Genomic DNA, 10,795 nt, shown 5'->3' with positions numbered 1-10,795 from the left:
CATCACCACCCAGTAACCGTACCTCCGTACCTCCATCACCACCCAGTAACCGTACCCCCATCACCACCCAGTAACCGTACCTCCATCGCCACCCAGTAACCGTACCCCCATCGCCACCCAGTAACCGTACCCCCATCGCCACCCAGTAACCGTACCCCCATCGCCACCCAGTAACCGTACCTCCATCGCCACCCAGTAACCGTACCTCCATCACCACCCAGTAACCGTACCCGACATCACCACCCAGTAACCGTACCTCCATCACCACCCAGTAACCGTACCTCCGTACCTCCATCACCACCCAGTAACCGTACCTCCATCACCACCCAGTAACCGTACCCCCATCACCACCCAGTAACCGTACCTCCATCACCACCCAGTAACCGTACCTCCATCACCACCCAGTAACCGTACCTCCATCACCACCCAGTAACCGTACCTCCATCACCACCCAGTAACCGTACCTCCATCACCACCCAGTAACCGTACCTCCATCACCACCCAGTAACCATACCTCCAGCAGGCATAGCTCCTGGACACAGTTATGCAGCAGCTCCAGGGCTCTCTGTGTCACCTCCCATGGCCTCTGGAGGAAGATGAGCAGGGTACACTGACGACAGAACAGGTAGCTGCGTAAGTCTAGCAAGCTAGCCTGCCCGCGTTGGATCCCATCTCTCTTCTCCATGTCTATGGGGCGCCGCAGGAGCAAGCCAGTCCAGCTCTTCACCGGGAGCAGAAGGAACCCAGCCCATTGGTCCCGTCTACAAACAGGCGAGCATAAAGACAACTATATGCTGATTTTAATGTATTGAGTCGCTGACTTATAAAGCTTGAGTGATTTTGGGGCATTGTTTGGGGGGTATTTTATTAGGATCCCCATTGGCTGTTGCAAAAGCAACATCTACTCTTCCTGGGGTCCACACAACACATGAAACATGACATAATACAGGACATTAATAGACAAGAACAGCTCAAGGACAGAACTACACACAGCCTACATATCAATACATACACACCAACTATCTAGGTCAGATAGGAGAGAGGCGTTGTGCCGTGAGGTGTTGCTTTATCTATTTCTTGAAACCAGGTTTGTTGTTTTATTTCAGCAATATGAGATGGAAGAAAGTTCCATGCAATAACGGCTCTGTATAATACTGTACGCTTTCTAGAATTTGTTCTGGATTTGGGGACAGTGAAAAGACCCCTGGTGGCATGTCTGGTGGGGTAAGTGCGTGTGTCAGAGCTTTGTATAAGTTGACTATGCAAACAATTTGGGATTTTTAACACATTGATGTTTCTTATCAAAAAGAAGTGATGCAGTCAGTCTCTCCTCAACTCTTAGCTTTCTCCCCATTTTCGTGTCGGCCAATTGGTAGTTACAGTCTTGTCTCATCGCTGCAACTCCCGTATGGACTCGGAAGAGGCGAAGGTCAAGAGCCGTGCGTCCTCCGAAACACGACCCAGCCGAGATGCACTGCTTCTTGACACAATGCCCATAACCCGGAAGCAAGTTGCATCAATGTGTGGAGGAAACCGTACCCTGGCGACCGTGTCAGCGTGTACACCCGGCCCGCCACAGGAGTCGCTCGAGCGCGATGTGACAAGGACATCCTTGCCGGCAAAACCGGCAAGGCCAATTGTGAGTCTCCCGGTCGCCAATTGTGAGTCTCCCGGTCGCCAATTGTGAGTCTCCCGGTCCCGGCCAGCTGCGACAGAGCCTGGACTCGAACCAGGATCTCTAGTGGCACAACCTTAGACCACTGTGCCACCGGAGGTGGCTATATATTTATGTGGTCCTTTAGCTCAGTTGGTTAAGCATTCTGTTTGCAAATCTAGGGTTGTGGGTTCGATTCCGGGACCACTTGTCTGTAAAATGTATGCCCACGCATGACTATAAATTGCATTGGATTAAAGCGTCTGCTAAATGGCATATAATGTTATACAGTACCCTCGGGAAAGTATTTAGACCCCTTGATTTTCCACATTTTGTAAACGTTACAGTCTTATATTAAAATGGATTAAAAAGCATGTTATCCTCATCAATCTACACACACATTACCCCATAATGACAAAGCAGGTTTTTAATTATTTTTGCTACACCCCAAAGCATGATGCTGCCACCACCATGCTTCACCGTAGGGATGGTGCCTCCATCCATATACATGTACCTCCAGCCCCGAAGTTGAGAACATACTGAGTGAAGAGGGCGTCCAGCTCGTCGTACTGTAGCAGAGCATCCTCAAACTGCTGTAGCATCTCAAACACAAAGGCCAACTCCTCCTGCACAACACACACACACACACACACACACACACACACGAAAACACAGATACACATCACACGTGATCGAACATACAGTTCAGAAACTGATTAGTACACACACACACACACAAAAGCATCCCGGAGACGCCTCTTCACTATTGACGTTGAGACTGGTGTTTTTTAGGTAATATTTAACAAAATTGCCAGTTGCGGACTTGTGAGGCATCTGTTTCTCAAACTACACACTAATGTACTTGTCCTCTTGCTCAGTTGTGCACCGGGGCCTCCGACTCCTCTTTCTATTCTGGTTAGAGCCAATTTGTGCTGTTCTGTGAAGGGAGTAGTACACAGCGTTGTACCAGATCTTCAGTTTCTTGGCAATGGACTAGCCTTCATTTCTCAGAACAAGAATAGACTGACGAGTTTCAGAAGAAAGTTATTTGTTTCTGGCCATTTTGAGCCCACAAATGCTGATGCTCCTCATACTCAACTAGTCTAAGCCAAGTTTTATTGCTTCTTTAATCAGAACAACAGCTTTCAGCTGAGCTAACATAATTGCAAAAGGGATTTCTAATGGTCAACTAGCCTTTTAAAAGGATAAACTTGGATTAGCTAACACAACACAGGAGTGATGGTTGCTGATAATGGGCCTCTGTACGCCTATGTAGATATTCCATTAAAAATCGTCCGTTTCCAGCTACAATAGTCATTTACAACATTAACAATGTCTACACCGTATTTCTGATCAATTTGATGTTATTTTAATGGACAAAAAAATGTGCTTTTCTTTCAAAAATGTCTAAGTGACTACAAACTTTTGAATGGTAGTGTACATACGCTATATATTTATATATATATATAAATAAACACACACACCCTCTTCTTCCTGTATAAAACCACAGATTCACCTGAGACATGCTCTCACCTGAGACACACAGACTGGCAGGTACAGACCTACCTGTACCATGAAGTAGTCACAGAAGCTCCAGCCGGGCTGATTGCGTTTCTCCCGGAGGGTGCGCATGTCCTCCTCGAAGCGTCCCAGGTTCTGAGTGAAGGACATCAGCAGTAGAGTCCTCAGCTTCAGCAGGAAGGCACTCCACGACTCCTGAGACCTGGACGAATTCTTTAGAGGGTCTGACAGAACCACACAACTAGGTGAGAAAGAGAGAGAAGGGGAGAAGGAGAGAGAGAGGAGAGAAGGAGAGAGAAAGAGAGAGGAGAGAAGGAAAGAAGGAAAGAGAGGAGAGAGAAAGAGCAAATGAGAGACATTTGTATCTGATCTGTCAGAACAATTCTTTCGTCTGGCTATTTGTGTTTTTCATTTCCAGCCTCCATTTTGTTTGTATCTTGTGTTGTAAAGTGTGTCCATTTTGTTTGTATCTTGTGTTGTAAAGTGTGTCCATTTTGTTTGTATCTTGTGTGTCTCACCGGTCATTCTGCTTGTTACAGAAGTCGTTGCGGATCTTGTCCACTAAGGAAGAGCGAGGCAGGATGTTGGTCTTGTTCTTCTTCTTGGCGTCGCTGGTCTCCACGACAACGATGACCCAGTCAGCTGACCCGTGGAGCCGCAGGTTACCCTGCCACCTCATCATGTTGTCCCTGACTGACGCCTTGTACACCTCAGTGTCCTAGAGGGTTAATTAACAGTTCATTATTTATTCATTGGTTAGTCCTTTCTGAACCCCTAATAATAATAATAACAATAATTATAATAACAATAATAATATTAACAATAACAACAATAATAATATGAACAACAATAATAATAATAATAATAATAAAATGTGTTAATAATAATAAAACAAATATTAATAATTATGATAATAACAATAACAGTAATAACAATAATAATTATAATAATGACATAACATCATAACAATCATAATAATAACAAGAATAATTATTAGAATTATCATGCTAACAATCATAATAATAACAACAATAAAGGTATTTTTTGTTATTTTTTGTTGATTCACTGTTCAGACAATCATAAAGTAACTCTCTCACATTACGAGTAAAAACAAAACAAACTGCTGTGTATCTCCAGTCCCTTTTCAGGGCATCAAATGCCAGGAAATAGTAATGGTGCAAACCTCTATAGGAGTCATTACTATCAAATGCCCTGGATGAATGACATTTATTATTTAATGAGTCCAACAGCCTTGATATACTAAAGTGCTTCCAAAACAACAAAAGGCTCTCTGCCATAGCTATCCGTCACGCACTGTTTCCCACGTTGGTCACGAGTCGCTGACTGGACTGCACTTCCTTAACACAAGTGAACCTCCCTTTTAGTACATCAACAAACTTCTGTTTCCTCAGCACTTTGACTGATCGCCCTTCTCACCCTGAACAAACTGAGGGGCCAGCTAGGTTACGCTCATTAGGAGAACGAAGACAGACAGCGAGACAGAGAGACAGACGAGGAATAGAGTAATCCTCCTGAGACTAAATGCAAACAACATGTGAACCAGCTGGAATACACAACATGTAATGTGTGTAATCATCTAGCTAGGCTGTTACATCCCACTGGTTATTTAATGGAGGGTCGAGTAGAATTTATGTGTGTGTGTGTGTGTGTGTGTGTGTGTGTGTGTGCGTATGTACGTGTTCAAGTCCCCACAAGAATAGTAAACAAACAAGAATTTGACCACCTGGGGGCATTTTGTTAGTCACCATGAGGTCAAATACTATTTCTAGGGGGTTTAGGGTTAAGGTTAGAATTACATTATGGGTTAGCAGCTGCGGTTAGTTTTAGGGTTAGGCTGGGGGTTAGTTTTAGGGTTGTGCTGGGGTTAGTTTTAGGGTTGTGCTGGGGTTAGTTTTAGGGTTGTGCTGGGGTTAGTTTTAGGGTTGTGCTGGGGTTAGTTTTAGGGTTGTGCTGGGGTTAGTTTTAGGGTTGTGCTGGGGTTAGTTTTAGGGTTATGCTGGGGTTAGTTTTAGGGTTGTGCTGGGGTTAGTTTTAGGGTTGTGCTGGGGTTAGTTTTAGGGTTGTGCTGGGGTTAGTTTAAGGGTTAGTTTTAGGGTTGTGCTGGGGTTAGTTTTAGGGTTGTGCTGGGGTTAGTTTTAGGGTTATGCTGGGGTTAGTTTTAGGGTTATGCTGGGGTTAGTTTTAGGGTTGTGCTGGGGTTAGTTTTAGGGTTGTGCTGGGGTTAGTTTTAGGGTTATGCTGGGGTTAGTTTTAGGGTTGTGCTGGGGTTAGTTTTAGGGTTGTGCTGGGGTTAGTTTTAGGGTTGTGCTGGGGTTAGTTTTAGGGTTGTGCTGGGGTTAGTTTAAGGGTTAGTTTTAGGGTTATGCTGGGGTTAGTTTTAGGGTTGTGCTGGGGTAAGTTTTAGGGTTGTGCTGGGGTAAGTTTTAGGGTTATGCTGGGGTTAGTTTTAGGGTTGTGCTGGGGTTAGTTTTAGGGTTGTGCTGGGGTTAGTTTTAGGGTTGTGCTGGGGTTAGTTTAAGGGGTTAGTTTAGGGTTGTGCTGGGGTTAGTTTTAGGGTTGTGCTGGGGTTAGTTTTAGGTTTATGCTGGGGTTAGTTTTAGGGTTATGCTGGGGTTAGTTTAGGGTTATGCTGGGGTTAGTTTTAGGGTTATGCTGGGGTTAGGCTGGGGTTAGTTTTAGGGTTGTGCTGGGGTTAGTTTTAGGGTTGTGCTGGGGTTAGTTTTAGGGTTATGCTGGGGTTAGTTTTAGGGTTATGCTGGGGTTAGTTTTAGGGTTGTGCTGGGGTTAGTTTTAGGGTTGTGCTGGGGTTAGTTTTAGGGTTATGCTGGGGTTAGTTTTAGGGTTAGGCTGGGGGGTTAGTTTAGGGTTAGTTTTAGGGTTATGCTGGGGTTAGTTTTAGGGTTGTGCTGGGGTTAGTTTTAGGGTTTGTGCTGGGGTTAGTTTTAGGGTTGTGCTGGGGTTAGTTTAGGGTTAGTTTTAGGGTTATGCTGGGGTTAGTTTTAGGGTTGTGCTGGGGTAAGTTTTAGGGTTGTGCTGGGGTAAGTTTTAGGGTTATGCTGGGGTTAGTTTTAGGGTTGTGCTGGGGTTAGTTTTAGGGTTGTGCTGGGGTTAGTTTTAGGGTTGTGCTGGGGTTAGTTTAAGGGTTAGTTTTAGGGTTGTGCTGGGGTTAGTTTTAGGGTTGTGCTGGGGTTAGTTTTAGGGTTGTGCTGGGGTTAGTTTTAGGGTTGTGCTGGGGTTAGTTTTAGGGTTGTGCTGGGGTTAGTTTTAGGGTTGTGCTGGGGTTAGTTTTAGGGTTGTGCTGGGGTTAGTTTTAGGGTTGTGCTGGGGTAAGTTTTAGGGTTGTGCTGGGGTAAGTTTTAGTTTTGGGTTGTGCTAGGATTTGTGCTGCGGTTAGTTTTTTAGGGTTATGCTGGGGTTAGTTTTAGGGTTGTGCTGGGTTAGTTTTAGGGTTGTGCTGGGGTTAGTTTTAGGGTTGTGCTGGGGTTAGTTTAGGGGTTAGTTTTAGGGTTGTGCTGGGGTTAGTTTTAGGGTTGTGCTGGGGTTAGTTTTAGGGTTGTGCTGGGGTTAGTTTTAGGGTTGTGCTGGGGTTAGTTTTAGGGTTGTGCTGGGGTTAGTTTAAAGGGTTGTGCTGGGGTTAGTTTTAGGGTTGTGCTGCGGTTAGTTTTTAGGGTTGTGCTGCGGTTAGTTTTAGGGTTGTGCGGTTAGTTTTAGGGTTGTGCTGGGGTTAGTTTTAGGGTTGTGCTGGGGTTAGTTTTAGGGTTGTGCTGGGGTTAGTTTTAGGGTTGTGCTGCGGTTAGTTTTAGGGTTGTGCTGGGGTTAGTTTTAGGGTTGTGCTGGGGTTAGTTTAGGGTTGTGCTGGGGTTAGTTTTAGGGTTTTGCTGGGGTTAGTTTTAGGGTTGTGCTGGGGTTAGTTTTAGGGTTGTGCTGGGGTTAGTTTTAGGGTTGTGCTGGGGTTAGTTTAAGGGTTGTGCTGGGGTTAGTTTAAGGGTTAGTTTTAGGGTTATGCTGGGGTTAGTTTAAGGGTTAGTTTTAGGGTTATGCTGGGGTTAGTTTTAGGGTTGTGCTGGGGTTAGTTTTAGGGTTATGCTGGGGTTAGTTTTAGGGTTATGCTGGGGTTAGTTTAAGGGTTAGTTTTAGGGTTATGCTGGGGTTAGGCTGGGGTTAGTTTAAGGGTTAGTTTTAGGGTTGTGCTGGGGTTAGTTTTAGGGTTATGCTGGGGTTAGTTTTAGGGTTATTGCTGGGGTTAGTTTTAGGGTTGTGCTGGGGTTAGTTTTAGGGTTGTGCTGGGGTAGTTTTAGGGTTAGGCTGGGGTTAGTTTTAGGGTTATGCTGGGGTTAGTTTTAGGGTTATGCTGGGGTTAGTTTTAGGGTTATTGCTGGGGTTAGTTTTAGGGTTATGCTGGGGTTAAGTTTTAGGGTTATGCTGGGGTTAGTTTTAGGGTTGTGCTGGGGTTAGTTTTAGGGTTGTGCTGGGGTAAGTTTTAGGGTTATGCTGGGGTTAGTTTTAGGGTTATGCTGGGGTAAGTTTTAGGGTTATGCTGGGGTTAGTTTTAGGGTTGTGCTGGGGTTAGTTTTAGGGTTGTGCTGGGGTTAGTTTTAGGGTCAAGCTGGGGTTAAAGGGAAAATAGGATTTTGAATGGGACTGAATTGTGTCCCCACAAGGTTAGCGGTACAAGAGTGTGTGTGTGTGTTTACAGTACAACGGGCACGGCACCACGTACACAGCAGTCTGTCCAGTAGATATGGAGGAAGGGGAAAGTGAGGAGGGCTTTGTTTCCCTCTTTAGGGAGGAGTTCCTCTTTGAACTGGACAAAGTTGGCCTCTAAATGGATCATCTTTGGTGATCGTCCATACGACCTAAGATAAAAATATATATATATATATTATTATGGTATAGACGTTCTATAAAGGAGTTTATACTTTATAATGCTTATACACTGAGATGCTCTTATCTAGCATAGACCAGTAAGCCAACATTTAGTCGGCTAAGTCATAATAAATAAAAAATAACTGTTTCAATTAGACCAATTACTTCCTGGCACATCTTGTCAGCACTCACCTCCTCCACTCCATTGGTTCCCTGGGAAGCTCCTGGGCCAATGTGGTGTAGAGAGAAGTGAACAAGGCCTGGTCCCCAGCGCCTGGTGGAGAGAGGGGAGATTAGGGAAGAGGAGGGAGGAAAGGAAGGAAGGAGGAAAGAGAGTGACGGAAGGAGAACAGAAAATCCCCTGATACCCAATAAGTACCTGTCAACACAGGATTATACGTTCATTTAAAAACAGCCAGTTGAACTTCAGGACTGTAATTGAATAGCCCTGCCCTATGATCCAGCCACACTCAATAAGCCCTGCTGGCTGTCACCCCCTGTGCTAGTGGTGTTTCCAGACAAGTCCATGGCTGAAAAGAGCACAGGTTCTGAAAGATACTGACATGACAGGCGGTACCCCATCCCCCACCAGACTCCCAGAACCAACCTGTTCCTGTGTGGTTAAAGGTCGATATGTCAGGCGGTACCCCATCCCCCACCAGACTACCTGAACCAACCTTTTCCTGTGTGGTTAAAGGTCGATATGTCAGGCGGTACCCCATCCCCCACCAGACTCCCAGAACCAACCTGTTCCTGTGTGGTTAAAGGTCGATATGTCAGGGGTGCCCCATCCCCCACCAGACTACCTGAACCAACCTGTTCCTGTGTGGTTAAAGGTCGATATGTCAGGCGGTACCCCATCCCCCACCAGACTCCCTGAACCAACCTGTTCCTGTGTGGTTAAAGGTCGATATGTCAGGCGGTACCCCATCCCCCACCAGACTCCCAGAACCAACCTGTTCCTGTGTGGTTAAAGGTCGATATGTCAGGCGGTACCCCCATCCCCCACCAGACTCCCAGAACCAACCTGTTCCTGTGTGGTTAAAGGTCGATATGTCAGGCGGTACCCCATCCCCCACCAGACTCCCAGAACCAACCTGTTCCTGTGTGGTTAAAGGTCGATATGTCAGGCGGTACCCCATCCCCCACCAGACTACCTGAACCAACCTTTTCCTGTGTGGTTAAAGGTCGATATGTCAGGCGGTACCCCATCCCCCACCAGACTCCCAGAACCAACCTGTTCCTGTGTGGTTAAAGGTCGATATGGCAGGCGGTACCCCATCCCCCACCAGACTCCCAGAACCAACCTGTTCCTGTGTGGTTAAAGGTCGATATGTCAGGGGGTACCCCATCCCCCACCAGACTCCCAGAACCAACCTGTTCCTGTGTGGTTAAAGGTCGATATGTCAGGGGGTACCCCATCCCCCACCAGACTCCCAGAACCAACCTGTTCCTGTGTGGTTAAAGGTCGATATGTCAGGCGGTACCCCATCCCCCACCAGACTCCCTGAACCAACCTGTTCCTGTGTGGTTAAAGGTCGATATGTCAGGCGGTACCCCATCCCCCACCAGACTCCCAGAACCAACCTGTTCCTGTGTGGTTAAAGGTCGATATGTCAGGGGTACCCCATCCCCCACCAGACTCCCAGAACCAACCTGTTCCTGTGTGGTTAAAGGTCGATATGTCAGGGGGTACCCCATCCCCCACCAGACTCCCTGAACCAACCTGTTCCTGTGTGGTTAAAGGTCGATATGTCAGGCGGTACCCCATCCCCCACCAGACTCCCTGAACCAACCTGTTCCTGTGTGGTTAAAGGTCGATATGTCAGGGGTACCCCATCCCCCACCAGACTCCCTGAACCAACCTGTTCCTGTGTGGTTAAAGGTCGATATGTTTGAATATACCTCATCCCCCACCAGACTCCCAGAACCAACCTGTTCCTGTGTGGTTAAAGGTCGATATGTCAGGGGGTACCCCATCCCCCACCAGACTCCCTGAACCAACCTTTCTTTCCCTGCGTGATTATGAGCGACGAGGGGGGGGGGGGGGTTGGGGAAGCAACACCTGTTCAGAAATTTGATGCGGAGACAAATTCTGTCTCGGTAAACAGCATTCTGTTGTTACCTTGATAACAGCAAAGCCAAGCCCACTGCTGGGCATTCAGGACTAAGAAACATGACAAGGCTTGACATAATGAAGCTGTGGGAATATTCCAATACACTGTGGTACACATGCACTGGAAGAATGTAGTCTGTCCCTTGTGAGGCTTCTATTGCTGCTGTTTTGTGTGTCTGTCACAGGCAAACAGCCATTGGACTTCAAATCTAATTGACCTTTCAATCATATAAGTGCTGCAAGGCTGCGCTGCACCATAAAGCTGAGACTTTGCCCTTGTAAATAGAGCTGTTCAGAGGCTGTTCAGAGATAGTAAATCCTGTTGTTGCCTCTAATAGTAAAACTGCACACAGCCCTGATATGGTCCCCCCAGAGAGAAGCGCCCTGGTATGGTCCCCCCAGAGAGGAGAGCCCTGATATGGTCCCCCCAGAAGAGAAGAGCCCTGGTATGGTCCCCCCCAGAGAGGAGAGCCCTGGTATGGTCCCCCCACCCCAGAGAGAAGGGCCCTGGTATGGTCCCCCACCCCAGAGAGAAGAGCCCTGGTATGGTCCCCCCCAGAGAGAAGTGCTCTGGTATGCCCCCCCCAGTAGAGAAGAGCTCTGGTATGGTCCCCCAG

General features: G+C 46.9%; 1 protein-coding gene across 1 annotated transcript; it reads right to left on the bottom strand.

Annotated features, from left to right (window-relative positions):
- Nucleotides 1-537: 537 nt before the first annotated feature.
- On the bottom strand, nt 538-8,333 carry LOC135538118 (trafficking protein particle complex subunit 10-like). Its single transcript, XM_064964104.1, has 6 exons — nt 8,255-8,333; nt 7,917-8,052; nt 3,694-3,893; nt 3,221-3,416; nt 2,169-2,280; nt 538-761 (listed from the first exon to the last, which is right to left on the bottom strand). Exons 1-6 carry the CDS (start codon nt 8,266-8,268, stop codon nt 724-726), a joined length of 696 nt encoding a protein of 231 aa, XP_064820176.1. The 5' UTR covers nt 8,269-8,333; the 3' UTR covers nt 538-723.
- Between the last annotated feature and the right edge of the window lie 2,462 nt (nt 8,334-10,795).

This window comes from Oncorhynchus masou, unplaced genomic scaffold (genome assembly GCF_036934945.1).
Source record: "Oncorhynchus masou masou isolate Uvic2021 unplaced genomic scaffold, UVic_Omas_1.1 unplaced_scaffold_9112, whole genome shotgun sequence".
Classification (NCBI taxonomy): domain Eukaryota; kingdom Metazoa; phylum Chordata; class Actinopteri; order Salmoniformes; family Salmonidae; genus Oncorhynchus; species Oncorhynchus masou.
The sequence above is the reverse complement of the archived record's forward strand: the minus strand, read 5'-3'. Positions and strand labels throughout refer to the sequence as shown.